This window comes from Cuculus canorus, chromosome 3, assembly GCF_017976375.1.
Source record: "Cuculus canorus isolate bCucCan1 chromosome 3, bCucCan1.pri, whole genome shotgun sequence".
Taxonomy (NCBI): Eukaryota; Metazoa; Chordata; class Aves; order Cuculiformes; family Cuculidae; genus Cuculus; species Cuculus canorus.
Window position 1 is genome coordinate 10944478 of NC_071403.1, and position 25861 is coordinate 10970338.

At 36.7% G+C, this 25861-nt stretch overlaps 1 protein-coding gene across 7 annotated transcripts in view; it reads right to left on the reverse strand.

Annotated features, from left to right (window-relative positions):
* The window catches only part of KHDRBS2 (KH RNA binding domain containing, signal transduction associated 2), a 382051-nt gene that overhangs the window by 223694 nt on the left and 132496 nt on the right, over positions 1-25861 (reverse strand). For all 7 annotated transcript variants that reach the window (XR_008449307.1, XR_008449306.1, XR_008449303.1 and 4 more), the window contains exon 3: positions 22127-22243. Coding sequence is in view for 1 of the 7 variants with exons in the window: in XM_054063510.1 (XP_053919485.1) it covers positions 22127-22243 (117 nt within the window). In the remaining 6 variants the exon portion in view is untranslated. The remainder of the gene's footprint in view (positions 1-22126; positions 22244-25861) is intronic.

Consider the following 25861-nt stretch of genomic DNA (forward strand, 5'->3'; position numbering starts at 1 on the left):
AAATACTGTGTTCCTGGGTTCACCGCGGGCAGGCTGGACAAAGGAAAAACCTCCTTTAGATACATGGCCTAACAGCTTTCAATCTTCAAGGAACATTCTAAACATAAAGAAAACATTAGTAGTGTTGTCTGAAATAAAATTTAAAAAAAAAAAACCACCCAAAATTGGCCTTATTGCTCACATTGCATTGCATATAGAAATGTGTTAATGTGGCAGCTATGGCATAGATTTTGGGTTGAAAGGTCTCGAATTTATGGGCTGTGTAAATAATCTGCAATGAGCATATAATTTACAGAATTCTGACCTTTGCTTTTCCTCCCAAAGTACTTAGCAGCAGACTTTTTTGATGCCAATGCCTTTTACAGGTGATCAGCCGGTGAGCTGAATTTCCCTAGTGTTTACTGACCACACTGCTATTTCACTTTCCTGAGGGGATGAGCATCTTAGACACAGGGAATTAGCAAAAATGCACAACTAAGATTATTTCTGGATGTGATTCTAAATTTTGCTAGCAAAACTCGATTGGTCAAATACTAAAGAATCTACTAGAAAAAGGATGAATACAGAAGGCAGATTAATTCACCCTCTGCCTCCCTGGTTCACTGTTTAAACAAATACCCAGCCTTTCATTCCCAGGCATCCTGCCTTGTCCCTTATTCTCTAAATCCATGTGCTCTCAGGGAGACACCAGAACTCTGAGTTCCCCTTGACACTGCTGGAGTGTCATAGGCTTTCTGGAAATTAAGTGAACATGGCCCACAGTCATTCATTCTGCTTGGTTTATTGTTATTTTCCAGTACTTTTGAAAGGTAGATCCTTCTTTTTACATTCTTACCATACTTATTTCTAGGCCCCACACTTTCTTTTGGTTTTATTGACTTGAATATCTAACACAAAATGTTACAGAAAATAATAGAACAGACACAGTGCTGCAACATCAAGCCAATGAGCCGGCTGGATAATCTGTGGGATGGAACGAGATGGTGGGGCTGAAGTACATCTGGCAGATGTACATTAGGAGAAAATTGAGGAGCAGAGGGAAAACAAAGAATGGGATCTTTTGAGCTATGGTCTGAGAGACACTTTCTCTGAAATTTATTAGAGTACACTTCAGGTTACCAGAAAAGAAGGGTCAGGACAGCACGCCTGAGTCCTTCCTACAGCCTTATACCGTGGCTACAAAGATGTTTTGGTGAGCCAAACACACTTCCAATATTGTGGATATTGCGGCATGAAACTTTTCCTCAGACAAAAATACATCTCAGTATAACCCAACAGACCTTAAAGATTTCTTTCCCCACCTCCTGTTTAGAGGGAATGGTAAAAACCAGTAAGGATGATTACTCAGATTAATGCTCTGATTTACTGGAAAAATATAATGATTTTATCTATATAAGCCAGACTGGAAAGATACTATATGATCTGATGCACACTTGACAAGAAGAATTGTTCAAAACTAAAGCAAGCAGGAAAAAGGTTTATTTCATGAAAATGGTTTACCAGCTACACTCCCAAGCAAGTGTCATGAAGGTTTTCCTGTCTATAGCAGTGCTGAGTATTCTTTGATAGCTCTTTCCTGTTACATCATTTAGGCAAAAATAAATAAATTCAGCATATTATAACAACTTAGATTTCTAGAATGAGCATGTGTGGCCGGGAACTGATGCATGCTTTCTGTCTGTTGAGAAACTGAAACCCAAAGTATGGAAAAGCCACTGGGGACAGGCCAGACAACACTTCTGACAGTGCTTTGCTGTTTATTTTTTTGCCTACTGAATTATGAGACTTCAAGCCATCATCTGCCATGTCATCTTTCAAGGACTTCCAGAATTTCTCAGTGTGTTTTTTACGGCACTGCAGACTGCTCAGAAGGCTGCAGGCAATGTGTCGTCAGACTGGCTACCCCTTCCTCATCACACAAGCTAGTGCCACTCCATACCTCGTTTCTGAAGCACGGAATAACTAGAGGAAAAACTGGATTCCCCTGTGGAACACTGTGCTTTAAAAGGCAATTTTATATAGAGAGAGTTGCTCGTTGAAAGTACAAACTGTCAAGTGTGTGGAGCTGTGTTTCCTCACCCACCCTTCAAAGACAACCCCTCAGGCCAGGAAGAGGATAAACGGTGGAAGAACAATGAAGTGGCTGCTGCCAGTCCATAATGACCAGTGTCTGCTTAAACTGGCGTCATGCTTACCCGTACCTGGGGTTTGCTAACAACAATGCTGTGCGCATGGGAGAAACACTGAGAGATGTCTTCTAATGCCGGCGGTGTTATGCACAGCACCCACTTTATGGGGCTTACTCTGGAAATCAAGACTGATGGTTTGTGACGACTCGGCACCATGCCTGCCCTTCAAAGCCTTAGGCTGCCAGAGCCCAGCGATTAGAGAACAGAAAAAGATTTTCAAGCACAACAAGAATCATAGAATCATAGAATCATAGAATAGTTGAGGTTGGAAGGCACTTCTGGAGATCTTCTAGTCCAAACTCTCTGCTCAAAACGTATTTGAATATGTTATACATATCTGGTTTGAATTTTTTGCCTGTGCTCACAATCATTTCCCAAATCTGGCTTAAATTTCCAAACAGATTTGGTCTCCCACAAAATGTATTTTGTGAGTTAACATAATACTTCATGATTTTTTATTTTCTCATGCTGGCAATGTATACTGCTTTCAGATTCTATATACAAAGTGTTTCCCAGATGTCATGGATTTCACATAGCTCCTCTTCTCTTCTTCCATATGGCTTTATACAGAAAGGACACAGCAAGTAAAACAACTGTCGTGTACATGGTAGCAACACCAGTGGTCTGAAATGAACACTACTGAATACTTGGCAAAACATTTAGGACCCTCAAGAGTTCAGTCTTGCAGCAAAACTGGGGACTGAAAACACTAAAAATCTGCAGAACTGGATATTAAAGCAACTCTGTTTAAACATCCACAGGTGATGAAACTGATATTCACAGTAGACACCAGAGGTATAAGAAGGATTTAGAAATTCCTAAGCTAAACTGCTTTTTTACATTATATGGAACAAATGTATGCCCAGCAAAGAGTAACCAGGGCAAGAAGCAAAATCTAGCCAGAAGAAATTCAGAACAGATTATGGATCTCGGACTAGTTGCAAGAGTAACATTAAACCCCTCAGTTTTGAAGAAATACTTGGTCCACAACCATAACCATAGGCCAAAAGCCATATTACACACATAACAGGTAATTATCCAGGCAGTACAAGGCACGTAACACAGTGTGTCAGGTCACACCAATGGGGATCTGAAGTTTCACAGACATAAAGGGTGAGAAGCAAACATGTGCTAAAGTCCAAGTTCGCAGAACAGGGAGGGTGAAATGATACCCTAGGACACACTGAATGGCACTAGACATCTATGTTTAAGCAATTCAGTATTCTACAATGTTCAAGGTGTCCAGCGAGCAATCCCGTTTGCCTTCAGTAATGCATCTGGGTTTAGTCAGATAAACTTTTGCACGCCAGTGACGGTGCTTACTACATCTCTGCTGGTTCCAATAGTTTATGAGCTTCATTTCCATGTAACCTCTCACATTTAAGCATTGGAATCTGCAGCTGTATTCACTCAGCAGAGATTTAGATGAGATGGACAGAGCGTGGTCAGTGGCAGTGCAGAAGACAGACTGCTGTAAGCAGAGCACAAACCCGATATAAAAATCATTGCCAAGGCTTACATGGCCTTGGCAGCTAGAGGGATGTTTATTTTTTCCCAAATCATACATTATTCGACCTCTAGTAGGCAGTATTATTCTTCTTGGATGAAATGCAGATGGATTTACTAGTTTCATTGTACACTTTTAATTTTATTTTTATATCGATGTTCTCTGTTGTACCGTATCAGAGATAACACTGTATCTACACTAATTAACACTTCTTTTTACTGTAGATAAATATGCTGGTCATGATAGCTCTTCTTTCAAAAGTTATCTTTGACAAATGATGTTATTAAGAAGCTGATTATTTTCCATTTTCAGGAACACTTTTTAAGTTTCACAGTTTACATACAAATTCAAAAGACAATTATATGCTGTTCTGCAGCGTATTTTATGCAATCTGGATATCCTCCAGAAAAATGTCACTTTACTTTGTATTTCAGTGTTCTTTATACTACATTGCACAAAATACTCAGTGCCGTCATTTTTACAAAAGGTTTTTGATAATCTTTTCCTATCTGTGTCAAAGCTAAATTGAAATGCAGTATTTAAAGACTGTTCATCTGAACTAATAGTCTGCCAGAAGCATGTTTATGAAATGCCTAAAAAGAATGCTCCAACCACTTCTTAAATTATATTCATATGCCTAAAAAGAATGCTCCAACCACTTCTTAAATTATATTCATATTCATAAGATTTTGGAACAACAAAAAAATAAAGGACATTGAGGCATTTAGGAATGGAGACACAATAAGAACATATTTCATAGTGTAAGACAGTGAAAGTTAAACAAGATATAGTAAGATAAAAAGATACAATTCTCGAATAAGTGCACTGTGAGAACTACTATATTCTTTTACACATGATAATCAATAACAACTATGTAGCTTAATTTTTAATTTTAGATAAAAATTTAGAAAACTATAAACACCAATCTAGTATTTAGGAACTATGATTCATACTTATCTCCATTATTTTGACCTGAATTCAAGGTAAAAAAAAAATGATGGGATTTTTTTTTCCTTTCTCAGGTTTAGTAAAGTTTATTTCTCCTATGATGACACTGGAGCCTGTCAAAAATTCATCCCAACAAAACCTCTAATGAGATTTCAGTATGCAGATGAATAATTTAAAAAATATGTAACAGGACAAAGGAGTGGGAAAGTATTCTGGAAATCATAAGAAACTAATTATGTAAAAAAAATCAGCAGAACGGAAGACTATACTAATTATTTCTTTTGGACACAAAATCTGAGACAACAGAGGCTTCCCACATCAGTATCTATTTGAGTAATAACAGCAGAAGTAACTGACATCTGAAATTTTCTTCTACTCAACCCCTTCCAAAGTCACTGAAACCACATGACTATACCTAGACTTTATTTAAATATGTACTTTGGCCTTCTCTTCTCCATGGTGAACAACTCCAACACTCTCAGCCTTTCTTTATAGGAGAAGTGTTCCATCCTTCTGACCATTTTCACAGCCCTTCTCTGGCCCCCTCCAACAGATCCATGTCATTCCTGTGCTGAGGGCTCCAGGTGAGGTTTCGCCAGAGTGGAGATGAGGGACAGAATGACCAGTCTTGATCTGTTGGCCATACTTCTTGTTATGAAGCCCCGGGGGTGATTCGTTTTCTGGGCTGCAAGTGCACATTGCCATCTTGCATCCAATTTTTCATCCACGCATTTCACTATACTCTGCAGCGATATCCTATAACCATTGTGAGGCCAAAGAAGGAAACTTAACTCATTCTTATTAAAATTTGATGTTGTTTACATCAAAGCAGGTGTCACTCCACCCAGTTTCATGCATGGCCCTTAGCTAGCTAAATGAGAAAGAGTGATGTTCCCTGGGCTACAGCCAGTGGCAACCCATAGACTTTCCTGGAGGATGGCACAGTGCAGGGACATTCACTGGGCAGAGGCTGCCCAGGGAGGTGGTTGAGTCACCATCCTTGGAGGTATTTAAAAGATATGTAGATGAAGTGCTTAGGGATGGGGTTTACTAGTAGACAGGTACAGTTGGGCTTGATGACCATAAAGGTCTTTTCTAACCTAGTAATTCTATGATTCTGACATGAATAGCAATGCAGGGAACAATGTTAAGTTTCGCCTGGTTTTATCCTGAGCTTCCTCAAACATCAGAGGAGTATTCTCTGACTCTTGCAGAATTCAGTGCCTCCAGGAGAGGCCCACACTGAGGGCTGTGAAGGTAAAGAAAGGATAAACATCCAAAGGCCTAGAAATTATTCAGGTTTAATAACATGACTTCCTTGAACTGAGAATAGAGTTATTAAGTAGGACAGAAATAAAACCCTACATTAAAAAAAAAAAAATAAAAGAAAAGAACAAACCACATGTAAATAACTACAAGCAGCTCAAAGATCCAACTAATGACTACAGCAATCCAGAAACCAAAGGCACCTAAACAAAGTAGAAAAGAATAAATATAAATGTACCACTTCATGTGTAGTCTCAGCTTTTTTGATTTTATCCCCTGAGATGACAAAAGCTGACAGGATAATTTCTAACACTTTAAATCACTCAGGCACACTCCTATCAGTCTAGAAGCACATTCATTTTCCTAATGACACTCAACTTTGGCCTATCTGACATATAACGAATGGCTTTTCTATATTTAAAATTAAAACGAGAGCATATATAACGAATCATTTACAGGAACAAAGGAACAAACTATCACAAATATATCACGGTGTATGGAAGAAGCCCCAGTTTTTCATGTCCCGTAGCATTTGAGTCTTAAAGTAACGTCACTTCCTTGAAGTCTATAAAACTTTTTCTTTAAACTTCTGGAAAATGAAAGAAATAAATCAAACCCAAGATATGGAAACCTGTTAGATCAGTATTACCTGTCAGAGCTTTGAATCATCTCTTATCTAAACATACCCTTTCTTAGATTCTCTTTCTGGTATCAAGAACCTCTTCTAATATTTGCCTGCAATACTCCTGCCATACTTTCAGTCCCGTACATATAAACTATTCCAAAGACACAAAAGATATTTTTTTTTTTTTTTAGTGACAGTTCTTGATACAATGTGATAAGAAATCTTTGCACAAAACGGCTTAGCAAAATTTAATTAGGCATACTGAATGCAAAAGTGTAACATACGCTTCTGTGCTAGCTAATGTATTGTGAAAGGTCATTTGATCTTGTATTTCATGGTGTAAAGTGATAACTTATACATGATAGAAAGGAATTCTCTCCTCAATCGTATTAGCTTTTTCAATTATCCAGGAATATTATTTGCCCCTATTTCTCCCCTCATAATTTTCTAAAACACTGAACACTATTTCCAGAACCAGGAAATAATACTAGATGAGTTAATAACTCAGTATAGTATGACAACTCCCAGATTTCAGTGCTGTAATACATTCTGCAAATAATAGAATATCAAGTGTGAAAATTTGCCATTGTTGCTGTATAATACAAGCAAGTTTTATTGCTGAGCCATGGAGAAGACCAGTTTGGAAACAGAAGTCCATACCAAAAATAGCCTGGTCTATGATCTATCGTAAGCCCTTTCTCACTGAAATCCATGTGAAACAACATAATTAACTTTACACAGAAGAGTTTATTGTTGCACTCTTAAGCAACAATATGCAAATTGAATTATTAAACATGTAAAATCCTTTTATCTAGTTATGATTCTAGACTATCCCCTTCATTACTAAATTGTCAAAATACATCTGAAATATATGTCTGTATATGAATTAGGCCAAAATTCCATATAATCCAGGTAACGAATGACACCTTATTCACTACAGTGAATATAGTGAAGTACTGGATATGAGCTCCCAGTCACACCTGAACAATTTAAATCTATTTGTGAAAAAACTTCTAAACCTTATTTATAAACTATTCTGGCAATTCTTAATACTGATATGCTTCAATATAGTGAATGTAAGTATCTTCACTTAAGCATGAATTTGCATTAAAATTATTTTATCTCAATAAACATCAATAAATATCAATACATATTGTATATCTGGGACATTAAGCAGGAAATTAATAAATGACAAACCCCAAAGAAAGAAAGTTAGCAGTTACCCCATGTGAATCCCATTTAAAATATCCATAAATTATGGTTCATTCGCTAAATTTGATGCAGGATATACATGTGTAATGTTTCACCTATATGCTTCAGAATAAGAAGCCAGCAATATTATTGTGTTTGTTATTCCAATAAATGAATCCACCACCATAAAGTCAAAAACATCAACAGTAACTTCATACAAAGGGTATTTGGGACACCACAGATTCCACATGATTTTGGAGAAACCTTTTAGAATATGGAATTTTATGAGTATACTCCCAATGGCACCAATGTTTCTAGCCCTTTAACCAATCTGAAATTTGAAAAAGCAGGATTATCTGTTAAATACAAATTTTGATTGTACTTTCACATGCAGAAGATTCTAAGAGCTGCAGCTTTCCTTAACACTTCAAAAAGCTACTTTGAAATTCTTGGACACTTATATGCATCATACACTCTGAATGCACATGAAAACTCCTGTTTCTGTATTCTTAAGGAAAAAATCTGCATTGGAATGCAGATTGTTGTACTTAGTCATATGACATTATATTAACTCTATTTCAGTATGCATTCTTGTGTTTTAACACACATTCATCAATTTAGAACACTTGATTACCCTCAATTTCTCCTACTTTCTCTCTGGGTCACTTTGTAGGTTTTTTTGTTACTTTGTTTGATTTTCATTTATGTATTTTGAAAATAGTTTACAGTAGAGAATGTATTTCCTTGTTTGAGGAGACAGTTTGCTAACTGCTGTTTCATATAGCTATCTGAGCTGAAATACCCATTAAATATTTTCTGTGAATTCAGTTAACATGGGAGGATTACAGTGCATGTAGTCTTACGTTCTCAAGCTGTAGGGATGTAAAAAATATGTGAGAAATACATACAGGCAAATGAAATTAATAAAATTCCTAATCACACAAGAAAAAATTAAAGCTAATTCTAAAATTATAAAAGACTAACTCTGCCTTAAAATACTGGAGAAAAGTGGATTCTCAGGAGAAATGTTTTTATTTCTAGAACTTGGAACAGAATTGGCTTCCTCAAAGTGAAACAGGAATTTTGAATAGTTTCACTTCCTCACGGACTGTGGGTTCGAGAACAGTCATTACTCATCTCATGTACCTTTAGCTCCCCAAAAGTCAGGTGTGGAGCCTAAACTAGTTGTGTAAGTCAGGAAGACAGTGGGATTCATCCCATTAATCAAAGACTATATATAATCTAGCTACCACACAGACATTTTATTCCCTGCGACAGCTGCCTGCATCATGGGAGAAGAAAGCAAATCTGTAAATTCATCACATTGCTCTGCTCATGCGGTAAGAGGAAAGTGAAGATGGTAGAAGACAGACAAATCTAAAGGTATTTTTTCCCGGAATAAGAACTGTAAAAGATAGAGACTCATGTGAACCTTATTACAGGAGTCTGGATTATCAAGAGGAGAGAAAAAAATATTTTTAATCAGACACTCAGTATCACATCATTTTTTACCATGGATTTTTTACCACCATGATTGAGCCTCCTACTCAGAAATAGTTTGAAAAAACTGCCTACATTTTTGTTGTGTGATGACTGCAAGAGATACATTTCCGTGGAGAGTGCTTTAGTAATTTCAGCTAGATCTTTGAAAGAACAAACTAAAATATTAATTCTGTTTGCAACAGCTGACACCAACAGTTTGGCCTTGAAACAGTAAAACGGAATTAATAATTTATTGTCAAACTATTCAACAGTACACATTTGGCTACATCAATTTAAAGAAATGTGAAACATTATTTTTGGACTTGCGTATGTACGGATGGATCAAGTCTCTTAATAGCCAGAGACTCAATATAATACCAGTGCTACACTAGTGAGAGTTATATGCATGGTTAATTATGTTTTTAATTAAGGAAGCAAGGCTTGCTGGCCATTCCCTATACCTCCCTACCCTATAAATGGACCTCTGGAGAAGGATTAACAACACAATACAAAAGCAACATCCTTTTTCTTTCCCTCTCATGTCAGATAAAATGCATTTGGTAACAAACTTCTTTAATATAACAGGAGATGAAATGGGACTTGTAGCTGGACAGAAAAACAGAGCAGCTTTTAGTTATTTTTTTCCCTACTTCAAAACATGAACCTTAATTTAATTCCTTGAGTTTTACAGATATCCCCGAAATCATGAATCCACTGGAGAACCAAAGAACAAACAAAACACGCAGCGGTTGACTTTCACAGCAAGGGTTTGTAAGCACAGCAAGGGAGGATATGCCTAAATTTGCACATCCATATGTGTAAATGCCTAAAGCATTTGCACATCCGTAAACTAAAGAAATCCCAACTGTGTTCCTATGTCTTCTAAACACAGTCTATGAGATCAGGGTTACTTCTAAAGTCTTGTTTTCAAAGAAAGTTCTCGGATAGCATGAAAGATAAAAGATGACAGATGGGGATCAAGGTAAGGCTTTGTGTGCACATTTTAACTGCTAATTACTATTCCTCCCATCTCCTCCTCAAATTCTGTAAAAATAAAAATTTGTTCGTTCTGGGGTTATAAATGGAGTTGATCTGATTTAACCAATGGAATATCTGACTTTATAAAGAGGTAACATATCATACCAGTGCAAACATGGGAATAAAGAACCTGAAAGCCTTGAGCACATCCACAGGTGTCCTTAGGAGTGGGATGTATTCCGCAGGGATAAAAGCTCACTCACCTGAACTCAGAAAACCTTGAATTTAGTGCAATGACATGCAGTGTTGGTAAAAAGATTTATAATTATCAATTAATTAATTCTCTGTAGACACCTCTAAAGTAGACGGGCAAGAGCTTTTATTGTCTATTGTGGGGAAATTAAGAATCTAGGAAAAAAAAGCCAGAGCCACTCACTGATGGGAACTAAATGCAAAATTTATATTCCTCCTGGCTCCAAATGACAGGCACATATTGGATTGAATTAATGTTCATCTCCAATGAAAAAAAACAAAATCCAGAAATAAGTAAAAAAGAAAAAAATCAATATTACCATGCAATTTTAATTTCATACCTTCTGGTTTCATTGCATATTCAAAATAATGACTACACACATGCCTTACTTTAGGTATGTTTGAAAGGAACTGTTGTTAAAGAATATGTTATGTAAAATTAGTATTTCTATATTTCTCCTTTTCAGAGAAGAAGAAAGAAAAGCTTTTATTTTTTTTGCAATCAGTACAGATTTCCTTAGAGCTGTTATTGAGAAGCCACAAATTATTGCAGATTAAATAACAACTGTACAACAATGAAGTTATAGCTCTGAAGTTATATTGATGTTGGGTAGATAAATGAAAAAGGAATACTACATTACAACAGTAATCAATCAGAAAAATAACCCGGAGACTAATCAATGTCTCTGAATAAGAGAACATTCATCCCCGATGGAGATACTACAAACAAAACAATATCTAGTTTAGCTATCTAAATTCCACTCATCATCTTCTCCTATAATGTTTATTGTGGAATCGAATTTCAGAGGACTCCAAAGAGCTGTTGCTCCAAGCCTAATTTTTTTCATTATTCTATTTAATTGTGTGCACTGTAATTTAATTTACTGTAATGCTGCCTCTATTGTGGCAACGCAAAATTCCTTGTACCAGTAACCCATTAAGGTATATTAAAAGTATTTATCATGATCCTCAAGAGTATAGATAACATTATGCATGGAAAACTGAGATTTAACATAACTGCTGGAAATAATTCAAAGCCTTTCCTTTTGCATTTATCTATATGTAAAATAGCAAAAATAATAATCGTAAAACAAAACTCAGCAAGTTCAAACCTGTTTTTTATGAAGCCTCATGCAGACAAATAAAATACTTTGGAATATAAATCACCATTCTGAAAAAGTATAGATGAGAAAAAAAAAAAAAATCAGTGTGAAAATATATACAGTCCTCAAAACTGCTGTACGCCATTATCATAGAATCATAGAATCACCAGGTTGGAAAAGACCTCTTGGACCATCGAGTCTCACCATTCCTGTCTGCCACTAAACCATGCCCCTGAGCACCTCGTCTACCTGTCTTTTAAACACCTCCAGGGACGGTGACTCCATCCCCTCCCTGGGCAGCCTCTGCCAGTGCCCAATGACCCTTTCTATGAATTTTTTTTGCTGATGTCCCATCTGAACCAACCCTGGTGGAGCTTCAGGCCATCCCCCCTTGTCCTGTCCTCTGTCACTTGGGAGAAGAGGCCAGCTCCCTCCTCTCCACAACCTCCTTTCAGGTAGTTGTAGAGAGCAATAAGGTCTCCCCTCAGCCTCCTCTTCTCAAGGCTAAACAACCTCCACTCCTTCAGATGCTCCTCGTAACATTCGGTTAATTTACTCAAAATTTCCTTGTCTCTTTTATTTTTCTTCCTCTCTCACACATGAATGTGCTGCATTTTTTCCTTCCTGAGCCTATCCTTTTAAAGAACACGTCCTGCTTCAAGGGCACTGGCATTAGTGTCAGGACTCACACCGACTGTTCCGGTTCAGGTTTGCAAATGCCGTGGCCAGAAGAAGGAGTTCTCCCAGTTTACAGCACGATCTCACAATCAAACCTTTTTTTTTTTAGCGAGGTGAGGTACCAGAGTGCCCTGTGTACAGTGGCAGCAACTGAACGGCACCAACAAGCACCAAATGATTCTATGGCTGATGAAATATTTCAGACCTGAAATCAATTTGGCACAGATCTGGACGTCAAACTCACACTTTGAGGTGTCAACCTGGTACACAGAAGGAGATGACAGCTGAGTTACTCAGCAGCTTGTTTCTAATGCATGACACATTGTACACAGCTTTGCTTACTTTTCTGGGACATTTAGAAAGCCTTACAATATTCCACAAACAACAAATTTAAACTGATTTCAGGTCAAAAATTTACTAAACACTTTCAAGTTGGCAAAACAGAAAGTGTGTAATCTTTCACTACTTCAAGTAAGAGATATTTTTCTTCCACCTTTACCCTTCCCACATTCCTCTCTTTGGCCACTTATTTGCTTTGCTTCCCTTAAGCTTTCATGGTCCTCCATCACATTTAACTCAGAAGCGAAAGAATGAACCTGAAGGACTATCTTAATGTTTTGTCCCTTGAAAGTAGTCTAATTTAGCCGAAAGAATGTGTCCCACCTTTCTGAAAACAGCAGTATAAGTCTTACAAATGTCCCATCAGAGCTAAGAAATGTGCAAGTCTGTTTTAACATCGATGTGAGGGAGGCAATGAAGACTTAATACCACCACTGTGTTGCACCAGTAATGAACCAGGGATTTTTCAGCATCTCTTTGAGGTCTGATATAATACTTTTGTGAGGACAATGTAATTTTCTTAACTATCAGCCTTAATGTCTGACACTGTTAACACAGATTTAAATCAACCTCTTGTTTATTCCATTTTGAAAATGCCATCACTAATTACATGGAAGTATCATAGCACTCTGTGAATAAAGTTACCAGGAAATACTCAAAGTGACATATCTGTTTGAATCTCTGCAAACCTTCCAAGATCTCACTCTCCAGACTAGGACTTTAGCTTGAAAACTAATAGAGAAATATTTGGAGATTGCACCTGAATTTCCTTTGCTGCTCCGTAAAGTACTGAAAAGTGATTTCTTCTGCTCGCTGGTCATTAGCAAAACTGCCTCTGGCTTCAGCAGTACAAGACCTGCACTTCTGGGTTACTAAGGGTATTAGAGGAGAATTTACAGATATCTTTAGGAGTCAAAGGAGATCTTTCAAATGGTTTTCAAATTTTATTTAGATTACTAATATTTTAGGTACTTAAATGAGAGTCCCACTTCTCTGACTGCTTTAACCTACCTTTGCATGTAACCAAGCCATGAATATTAATTTTTCATCAGTAATTAATATTGGACTAGGTTAGGAAGATATGGTAATCTCAACTTTTCTGCCATCTTTCCAATTTAAAATAAGATAGAAAAAAATTAGTTCAACTTCCCATGGGTATGCAGAAACATAAGTCTTCGTTATATAATACCAAATAATTTCAAAACAAACATATCAACAAGGTCAGAGGCTTCAGTTTAGTTTCCTTTATTTCGCACATAAGCTTGCAAAAATTGTTTGGTATTTATAACTTTTTCCATGAAAGCACAGGTGAATAAGCTATTGAATCAATGAAGCAAACCGTTTCCAATATTTACAGATCAAAATTTATAGTTCAAAATTAGCTCTGAGAGGAAAAAAAAGGCCATCAAGTTTTTTTTGCTTTGTTCAATCTAGGATTTTTCTCTCCTGGGGAATACTCACTGAGCAAAATATCAGCACAGCAATCTTCATGGAGGTCTTTTTGTTACCATTGCCTCAGGGAGGCACTGGCTGAAAGATGGTCAGGAGATAAAGATGGTCCATCTGTGACCCAGAAATTCCCGATAGCTAATTATTGACTCTGATGGTAGGGCAGATCTTGCACCAGTGAAAACAAGATCCAGTACTGAGGAACAACAACTACCTTGTGACCTTAATCTCTTTTCAGGAGAGGACACTGTGTACAGGCAAGTATCTAATTATATGAAAATAAGCTGCAGTAATTTGGGCTCTAGCTATAAAATTGTAATACTTGTTTTCATGAGTAACATGGAAAAGCCTTCTAAGACAAATTTGATGTCTTCACTCACAAATAACATCTTTTATAAAAGTGCAACTGAAAAATTTCCAGCTGCCATGAGGGTAGGAGCAGGTTGCTTGCTGAGAGCCAGAAATTACTTCTCTAATGGGACAACAAAGTTCTGTTCATATATTTCTACAGCAGCCAGGCTGAAGGTCCAGAGAAGAACTGGAACCTGACTGGAGAAGTCAACAGATGGCCCCATTGCCCGACATGCAGACTTAGATCCCGAAATCCACATCAGAGACAAAATAAATCTCTAGAGAAAAGATTTTTCTAGAACCTGGGAGACTCCAGCGAAGTGGCAGAGGCAAACAACCACAGTGCCTTGTACACAAGCAGGAAACATTAATGTTCCAAGAAATATTGTTTGTGATCTGTATCTACTGCAGACTCATTCCCCTAGTAGGGCAAAAATGAGTTTACAACACATTAGAGGTGATACATAGAAGGATCTTCCAAAGACACTGGGGTGGATGAGCAACTGGAAGTTCCTATAACATGAGTAACACTGGAGGAAACAGTGATAAAGACAGTCTCTTCTTTTAACCTGTGCCTACCAACAGATCTACATTTTCTCTGTATAAGCAGAAAGTATGTTATTTGAAATTTTTATTTGGGTAAAACCTAGCTCTAGACTTCAAAACCCTTTGGTACTTTTTGATACGCTCACTGAAAGGAAAAATTGAGAGAATGCAGATTACAGCAGACTTTAAAGAGTTAACATCCTTTCGTAAATGATTCAAAGATATCAGTTTCAAAATATGGGATGTTCTTTTTGTTTATTTCTTTTTGCTTGTATTTTTCTTAGTTGCTGGTTGTTTGTTACAGTCCTTACAGCCCCACAGCAGTCAGCATCAGGAAGATGGAGAGATTTAGGAAGGAGAAAAAAACTGTGTTGCAGCAGTGCACTGCTGTAACTTCTGCTCCTGCCTTGAAGGGATGCTGAAGGCCAAATCCTGCTCTTGGTTCCAAACCCTTTTGGGGGGTAAAATGGCCATAAGCTGCAAGGTATTATAGCATGGTTGTAGAGATAAAAATACAAAGTCAGCAAAGGAAAACCTACAGGAAAAGATTAAAAGAGTGAGCACTAATTAGTGATTTAAAACTAACTTCTGATGCTTCTGGATGTGAGCCAGCTCTCTAAACCCGATGCCACAAACTGCTCTCCTTCCCCATAGAGATTTTACAATTAATGATGATAAAGGAGTACTCGAGTGAAACAGAAACATCTTACCTAAGAAACAAACATTTTGGGAATTTCACATGAAGTCCACTTCAAAATTCCCAGCAGGCTGGAAGTAAACCTAAAGGTTCTGTGTAAAAGAACAAAAATGGACTTTTATAGAAATTCCCAAATGTCTATCTCCAACTAGAGGAGCTGAAATCTCCTGGTGACACACAGGACTAAATTCCACAGCCATAAGCTACATCAAGCAAACTCACCAGCACAAGTGGAGGGGCACCAGTGGAAAACCTGGTGCAAGAGACCATCAGGTGATTTTTATTTCTATATTTTACTTTCTAGTGTTTTGTTCAGAATGCTGTCACTCTCACTTGGAAGGAAATATTGCATATGTAACCATACTGCATAAGCTTTAACGATTACAATAGGCAGTGACACTCAAAGGCTTTTGAAGCTCAGGACACTAAAGATGACAATCTTCTCCTGTTTCAATAAAGTACGGGATTGGGAGGAATATAATGCAATAGTTGAATTAGCACTTTCTATAGACAAGATTTGCAACTTCTTTCCTTCCTTTTGGGCTATTTGAATATTAGTTATATCATGTTCTTGAAGAAACAAGTCAAAAGAATGCTCTCAGAGAATTAACTCGCCACTATTAGGAGACTGCGTTCATGGTAAATGTGATTTAATGAAAAAAATACTGTGCTTCAACCCAAAAAGTTATTGGACTTTAAAGTTTAAGTTATTGGACTACTCACTTTAAATATATGCTTAAATATCTTAGAGGTTTGAGTCCATATGTATATATGTATTTGGGGGCTGAAGTTGGGGCATTTAGCTTTAGCAGACCAGGGTGCACTGACTTTCTCCCACGTTTTCAAGATCTTTTATTAGGTACTCACATAATATGGCTGTTAAAGAACACATTAAAGCCAATATGTTAATCACTGAATCTAGGTAGGTTCTCTGCATGGTGACTCCAGTTGGTTTTGGTTGCCAACACCTTCTTAAGATTTGAGGTTTTTAAAATGAAAAGCTAATGTAAGAAATCCTGTTGAATAGGATGAGCTGTTGTTCAGTACCTTTGTAGTTTCTTTGGAAAGTACTTAACCCACAGATTAATGAAAGGCAGGTTGTTCTACTGCAATTAACTCTTTGGTAACGAAATCTTCTTTCTTTAATAACTAGTTTAAACAGCAACTGAAACATGAAGAAAAAAAGCAGTTAAAAGTTCACTCAGTCACTGAAAAAAACAGTAAGACATGGATAAATAAGTTTCCGTGACTTTTCAAAGCTGCAGCGCAAGTTTGTTTTCTAATTTCCCATGTTTTAAAGGAAACAAACAGGAATCTTTAATAACAGCATTCTCCCAAATTGTCAGGACAAAAGAAGTAAGTGGAAGTTTAAACAATGTAAAAAACACAACTGGGTAATAAACAGAAAGTGTGCAAAATGGGAATTGGTGTTGACAAGATTTCTCTAGGTAAAAATTAAGACTTTAAATCGGGGTGGCAATTATACATCACTATTCATGAGATTTAAGCACTACTACCTGTATTTTCCTTCACGGGCTGGCAGCCCATGCAATTGTAACAACTGAGGTTTTAGCTTTCTTTTATCTAATATACAGCCTTGTTACCAGCCTATAATTAATTTCCAAATCATGCATAATATAAGAAAAAAGTAGTTCAAAAGGATCTTTTGGACTGTCTGTGACTTCTGCAAAGACAACGTGAGCCTCTTCAGTTTAAATATTTAATCTGTCTTGCAAGAAATGTCTTACAAGTGATACAGAATGAGTTTTCAGGAGGTTAAAAATGCATTTTTCATTTTCTTTAGAAAAAGCAATAAAAAATCTTCAAGCAACACTCAAAATGTTATTAAAGTAAAATCAAAACTTTTTTTTTGTTCTTGGGTTATTCAGTTCTTCCAAACATATTTACTTAGGTTTATTTTTAAATAAAAAAAAGAAAAAGAAAGAAAAAGAAAGAAAAGGCACAAACACAAAAATTTTCCACTACATCACTTGCAGATTTTGAAGATTTCTCTCACAACTCATTTCAGATTTTTGGAGTCTCCATGTGCCTCTTTCCTACATAAGTTTGCATTCACCAGAAAATTTCCATCATCTCTTTCTTTGAAAGTTCTCATGCAATGGGAAAGACAAAAGATACAATTCTGTACAAGGTAGTTTTTCTTTTGCAAAAGATTTATAATTCTTTTTAATTATAATATAATTATTTAATTCCCAAGCCATTTATTTCTCAATATGTTTTTGCTTTTTCTATGCCTTGTTCACTGTTTCAGTCATTAATCTGGGATCATGGCCTTCATTTGCTTACTTTTACCAGCATTATTCATACCAATTAATCACTGATATCATGCTACAGGTAGTCATTCCAGGCAAGCCTCACCATATACAGTCTTATCTCCTCTAGTATAGTTCCTCTCTGAAAAAAAATATAATATACAATGCAGATAAGCACCATTGCTGGACTATAATTAACACTGTTGATCTGTTCTAACTCCTGTTACTAAGGGTAAGATCGCACCTCAGAGCAGTGTTCCTTGTATCAGTATTTCCTCTCCAGTTAGTAGAAGGTTCTTAGGGAAATGCAGAAGGGGAGGAGTATGTTTTTGACTCTTCCCATGTGGTCTTCTCAAGACCCACCAATCTGCAGTCAGTTCACGCAGCCCTTAAAGACAGTCCTAATGACACCAGTGTGGACTTTTATCTCTGCCCCTAAACGTTCTTGGTTTTCCTACAAAAATTTTCCTTTCAATGCCATCTGCATGAAAGCATTGCCATTTTCTTTCTCACATACAATGTTCTGAAGTTCCATAAAAAACAAGTTATGTATACTATCTAATGCATGTTCATTACACATTGGTGTATAATTAAACTGAAGAAAAAAATGCTACTCATAAATATTCTAAAATGAGGGAGTATGAAGAAATGGTGCAGGCTCCAAGACTGTGCTCTCTCCTAAAGAACTCTGCCAAGTAACTAGCTCAAGAGATAGAAGTGTTTAAGAAACATTGCTACTTATTTTTCTGTTTCTTTTAAAGAAAACCCATGTCCTTATTGCTACAGTTTACATTTAAAAAAGCTATTTCACCTCACAGCATACTTTTTCTTTTTTTAATGGCGCAGTGAAAAGCATTCATCGCATGGCTGAAAAGGAGAAAATCTGCATCTTTCTATGAAAGCAATCAATTCATTCCACTTGTAATGAGATTTCTCCTATCACTTCAGTTTGATTGTTTACCTTTACAATTGCCTCCCATGCTGCTTGGAAAAAGAAGAAAAAGAAATAGGAAAGAATCAAAAGCCAAGCAACTCAACATGACTATGTTTAATCTCATCACCACCTCTTTCTGAAGAATATATTTGCATATTTATAATACTATATTACTACAGGACTAACAACCTTTGGTAGCAGGATGTAAGCCAGTGAGATAATGAGAGCTCAGCCTGTTCCAAGAACACACCAGAATCTATCGGTGCTCTCTCAGTGGGCACAATTCTCAGTGGTCACGGCTCTTCTCAACAGGACGAGCAACGCCTTCTCTATGACTTAAAAATAAATAAATGGGAGTTATGCAGCTAATAAATACTTTGAAGTTTAGCTACAGTTTTGTATGCCAAATCACAAGGAAGAATCTAAAAGCAAGCATCCTCTTCTGTTGTGTCTAGTGGATTGTTCACATTCCATTATTGTGCTTGTTTCTCCTGTCAGAACTCTGCAGGATCTTTCTCCAGTTACAGAAAACTAGATTTCTGCTGAGCCACTGGCATTAGCTTAAGCACGGAGATTCACATTAGTTACGCTGCTCAGCAAGAATCACACAAGTTTTCTTTATATCTCAAACAACATTCTGCAAAACCGCTGCAGAATGGGCATCTCTTCAACAATTTCAAACAGAACTTTCTCTGACGTGTATAAGCACATACTGGAGTTGCTCATAATATTGATTTTAAATAAGTTGCACTGCCTTTTCAAATTAATCTGTCCTGTTCCCACACTATAGGCATACACGAAAATCTCAAGTCTCCCTTAACAACAATGTCCCTTAAGGCGAAATTCTTTGATCTCTGAAATTTACCGATAGATTTCTTTTTCAAAGATAAATTCTGAAAAGCAGATATATCTCCCTTGACAGAGTCTGCTTCCCAGAACTGGAAACCGCCCCTCCATATGCCCAGAATTACAGAGTACGGCCAGAGTGGTTCATTGTAGAGCCAAACATTTGCCTACTGTCATTTTGGCAGAAAATAACCCAAATCTGTGGATCAGTTCTCTTCAAACACTAAGTACCCAAGGATTTAGGGCATGAATGTATTTAATATTTCCCAGCAGAAACTCTGTTTCTGCTGCTGTGAGGCAGCTCAGCAGCCAGCTGCACTGGACTGGAGGGGAAAAGCACACGTGCCTGCAGTCTGCCTAGGAATTATTATGGTTCATGGCAGACTATAGACAGCTTTAAGGAAAATCTAGTTTACAGAGAGAAATTACACACATTTTTCTTGAATATACATAAACTCATGTCTTCTATGGCACAAAATAACCACAAACTGCAACAACCCTCTAGACTTACGTAATTCTTATATAAATCAGTGCAAAAATACTGCGTAAATGAGACTAGTGGGTTTGGTTTATCGCAAGAAAATGGTTTTAACAAGAGCACATTGTATTTTCTCGAGTGATGTAGCATTTCATGCTATTATTTTTGCCCACAGTCAAATGTATTTTCTTTAAGTTTTACCACTATCTCAATCTGAATATCCTCTCTGAAATGTTAATTGTAACTATTACCCATCCTGTAATCGTTCTCAGACTCTTTTGCTTGGAACTGTTGACTGTGATGTACACAAATCAGATAATTCCTATCTCTCACTGTAATTGCACAGAGATTTTGTTTTCTTTTGAGTCAGTAATGTCTAAATTGGATTAAGATAACAGTTGCTTTAGAGGGTTTCTCCACAGAAGCTACTTTCATCATTTTCATCAGCCATATTTAGTGCTATTTTACTCTAGAACTTCATTTTTACAGCATTCTTAAATGAATGAGTTTTCATTAAGTTTATACTTAACTTAATCTTATGCTTAAGGAATAAACACTCTAAAGAGGAAAAAAATACTCTGTATTTTATTTTTGCTGACATACTCATGAGTGGATGAAGCAACCAGCATTCTAGCACTTTTTATTATAATCAGATGAAATTCAAATTATGTGATAAGAAGAGTGACTGATCTCAAAAGCAGAGGATTTGTCCATCTATCTATGTGTTTAAACATCTTTAACTGATAAAAAGCCCTTCACACTCCCCTGTCTGGGCAATTGCTGCTCTTTGCAATAATAATCTGAGTGGGTGGCTGAGAAGGGAGTTGGCAATACTGATGCAAATTACTGCTACTTAGAAGCACACGCAGTCGTTCATCCAGGGATTCATTTTTTATCATTCCAGAAGTAATCTTAAAGTCATAAAATATTTCACTTGTCAATACCTAGAAATAAAATGTGTAGTGTAATCAACATTTATTACTATAAAATATAATGTAAAATAGATAACTAGAGTGTCAGCACGCCCAATGCCATAAAGAAATCTCTGATAAAAATGAAATACATTCTGTGTGCCTGATTTGTCTGGTTTGTGGGTTTTTTTTCAATATTACGATTGGCCACCTCATAATTCAAGTGTGACTGCTGATACACAGCACCAAGACCAAAAAATGCCAACCATAAAATTCTGCTTAGTCCTTCCCTTTTTACTGGCATATTATTTCTCTCATTATTTTAGCTATGGAGACGAATAACATTGGTGACAGAAAGGAAAGCTGAATAACGCACGTCACTAAAGGCAGTACACTGTTCAGTGAAATTAGCCAGTATTATTTCTGTATTGACCATAATACTGCAGTTCTACAGACTGCTAAAGAAGACACCACAATCCAATCAGTACTTGTTCCTTTGATCAGATACATATGAAGCTGCCCTACCCTGCAAATAACTACCTTACATGCATTGATCAGGGAGGGATTCCAAACACGGTATTTCTCTTTTATCTATAATGCACTTTTACACACATTGAAACATAATTCCCACTTTGTTATCCTTTTTGAGAACTATGCACTGAATACATATCCAATCGTTTAAAAAAGTCACGTCTAAAGAAACAATAAACAGAAGAGAAAACCTACTTGTGTACATCAATACCACAGCAACGGTCTTTACAAGTTAAACCTTCTCAGGAGAAATTGCCTTCTCTCAGAACAAATGAATTTTAAGCTGGTTTCTTTTTTAGGTGAGTGATTTGGATAACAGTGGTAATACAGTAACTGTGGAGGTCTACAGTTATACAGGAAGCAAGGTTTGTGTAGCAAGAGAAGAACTGTGGTTAAGCAACTGATGTAACGAAAAAAATAAACTATCCTTGGATTCAAAGTCTATTATGAGTCTATTAAATGAATCTTTACCAAGTAGACAGGCAAACTAAGCATAACACCCGAAGCACAAATATATCAACCCTAATAGCAACCAGAATACAGACACAGTACCTTGGCTTTATCCCTCATGGATCCTTTCCCCAGGATGGACATTTTTGCACCTGTTTCTTCTTGTAACCGCTTCAAGGAGTTTCCTCTTGGTCCAAGCAATTTCCCAACAAAATTGAACTAGAAAGTGAAGAAGAGAACTATTTTAGATGAAGAGGTAGCTCTTCAAAGACTTAATAAGACTTTATAAATAAGCTGCTTAAAAGAGAGAAGTTTTTTAAAGGAAGGTAAAAATACTCCTACTAAGTTCTGAGCCTAATTCATTGGGATAGAAGTCTGGAGAACCGAGGTATTCTCTCATCTAGCACCAAAGGCAGTAAAAGAATTCATGGTTTATTTGAGCCCCAGGAGGCTCTTCTCTAGGACAAAAATGGCCAGTGGTTATTTAGGTGCAGCTGATAAACAAGATCTTTGCTTATCAGATGGTACAGGGGAAACCCTGAGAATGAACACATTCTTTCCGGAGTTAGCCATTGGCAAAGTAATACATTCTGCAAAGTTAGAGCTTTAGATAGATTTTTAAGAATTGATGTTTTGAACATTGATCTTAAAAGAAGTGCTGTTTCATGAATCAGCTTCAAATATCTGTTTTACCAGCAATGGAAAAAAATAAGAAACAATAGATCACTGTAGATACTCAAGGCTATTTTCCGATAGTGCTGAGCTTTGTCTGGCATGCTGCTAATATTCTTAAACACTGCAAGTTCACATGACACACACAACATTGTTTTTTCTGTATGAAATGGAGAGCTTTCTACATGAAAATCAGAGGACAGAACATTAAACAAATGACTTTAATGTTAAGTAGACAGAAACTAGCAAAAGTGGAGACTCTATTAAGTAACAGTGATTTGTTTATCCTGTAATCAATAATCTCTTTTTTTTTTTTTTTAATGCTTTCCAAAATATTTCTTAAAACTCTGTGGCATGTAGTGCTTGGAAGTTGACTGGGAACCATCAGCACTTGCTTAGGAGGCTTCTAAATTCTGTTAAAGTCTGAACAGACGCTACTCTGGGCTGGCTTTCAACAAAGAATAAGCTTAGCCAAGGAAAAAAGTGTGCAATTGTATCAGCACTTCCTTATTTTTATTTCAGAGATAAAGCTCGTGAAAATAAGAAACAGTAATCAAGAATCTGCTGCTGTCAAAAATACACTGAAATGTCTAAAAAGATGTAACACACCTTGTCTTGCATTACCTCCTATTTTAAAAATGTAAATAAAGGGGAAATATTCTTGTTTCCACTTTAGCCAGCAACAATACAAATGCATCAGCCATGTTAATGACAACCAGACTCCTAATCAAGGCAGATACCCTAGAACTCAAGCTGGCTTTCAGTCCAGTGTCTTAATTATAAATCACTTGTAACTTCCTTCTAATATTGGTTAAATAATCAAATAAAATAATATGTAATTACAAGAAAAATAAATATGTAAGGTGAAATTTACTGCCACCTAAACCATCATAAATTATTTCAGCAAGAGAACATGTACAGGGGGAAGTATCAAGTGGTAATGCCGTAGAAAAAAACAGCAAGCTTTGAAGCTCAAAAAAAATTTTTTTCAAGCTTGTGTGATTGCATTTTTTTTCCACTGTCTGTTCATTTAACAAAAGCTACCAACTCTTTAATAAATTTTACTCCATTTGGGGCAGGATTTATAGATGATGCCCTATGATGTCATCAACAATACTATGTATGGAAACTGTAGCTATGCTGCTTCTTAGAAGAAGTTGTTCGTCTAAATTACAATTCATATGAAAATAAGCCAAAAAGTGAGAAAAGAATGGCAAGGACTGAATTCTGACTTTAATATTAGACTTTGGACTTAATCTATTGATAGAAATAAGATTTCAAAACCTATACATCTCGTGTATGGGAAGGTTTATTAGAGACGGCAGAGCAGATAGAAGAGCTTTCGTTCTTCTGCAAGGATCACCTTACCTGCAGAACAGCGGTTCACAAGTCACACCACCACTTACACATCACCAGTCAGAGATAATCCATCTATTGCTGCATCCTTTCGTTATCTCTTAATATTAAGAAAAGCTGCCCCACAAAAGCTGGAAGAGCTATACTGCTAACTAAGTCTGGAAGAGACTATGAGAAGGCCAGTCAAACCTCGATTCCATTTGTTCTCTGAATGGAATAAAACTATTAAAATACAGCCTATGAAGATTTATGCTGACCATTTATATTTAAGCACTTCATAAACTGTCTAATAATTACCTTGACATATTGCTGCAAAGGAATGGTATGGACAGCATAAACTATGTACTAAGTGGATTTTAATCACTTCACAGGAAATAAGTGGCTGGGGATTTTAATTCTATTGATTACGAAGAAGACAGGAACCCACATTTCATCCACCTTCTAAAAAACACATATCAGGAAGCAAGCAGTTACTTACAACTGAATAACTGAATTGCTTTTAATTTGGTTTTGTCTAAAGTTGCAGAAAAGCCAGTGAACTACATCAGGCAGTCAACCATCTTGCTTGGTCTTCCCAGCATCAGTCAGGGGCCACTGGCTATGCTCAGGATTAGTCTATAATGACAAAACTCCTGGAAGTTGGAAAATACTCTGGAGTAATTTTGACTCAGTAACTTATGGAAAAATTAAATTCTTCATGTTCACATGTGGGTAAAACCAGCACACAAGTAAGAGAAAGTTCCAGTGAACAGCACAAATTGCAAGAAGTTTGAAACACAGCTTTATTCCACTTATTTATTTTATGAAGATATGTTAGACAATAACCAGAGGGAGAACCAATATTAATGTTGGAAAGCTTAGGCTCCTGTTACAGTCACAAACATGTACAAACAGCCAGAGCATATAGCAACACTGAAGGAAAATGTGGAAACTTGGGCAGTTTGACTGCACATAATGATGACCCTTGACGATAAAAATGCATCCCTGCTACAGCCACTGTAAGTGCAGATAATTTTTTGCAATCTTAATTTCTATCCAATTCCATCATGTGTACAGATTTCTCATAATAATAGTAGCTCTGAGTCTCTGAAATAATACCTAGTCATATCAGGAAAGGATAGTGGAGAAATTATGACAAGCAGAAGCGAGAGGATTAACAGAGAGCTTTCATTGCTGGGGAGAAAACAGAAAACCACTTGAAAAATATGGTTACTCTTGTGTTACTAGAAGTTTTTATAGGTGGCTTAACTTTTCAATCATATTTATGAACACTAGCTAGGTTATTCGTGAGCTTGTAGAAACCCTTCCTAGTTTATGGCAAAGATTTTGCACATTATTTTCTGAGATTTCTGTATCATTTATCTAGGGGAGAGAGATGCATGTCTTCAGAGGAAAATGATCAGGTGATAGCAGGGCATGCTTTATTTATAATCAAATGCACATGATGCTTCATGTGTCAACAGCTGTGCAATAAACTTTCTCCTGTGCAGAATAAAACCTGACAGAGAATATAGCTCAATAGATCTTTTGAGTATCCACAGCCAGTCTTCTCAGCATCTTCGTCAACCAATATATACAGAGTTTCACCAGGTTTATCTGCATCTCTATTACTTTCACACTCCACCTCGCACTAGCAATCAGAGTGAAATACGCCCAAACCCAACACTCTGGCTTCTCAGTCTCCATCAAAGTTTTTGTTCATAAAACATTTTTTTTATGCTCATGGAGAAATAGCCAAAAACTTGATACTGTACATAGAATATTTACTGACAGTGAGACATTCTGCTCCACTCTATATGCTAGGACTGA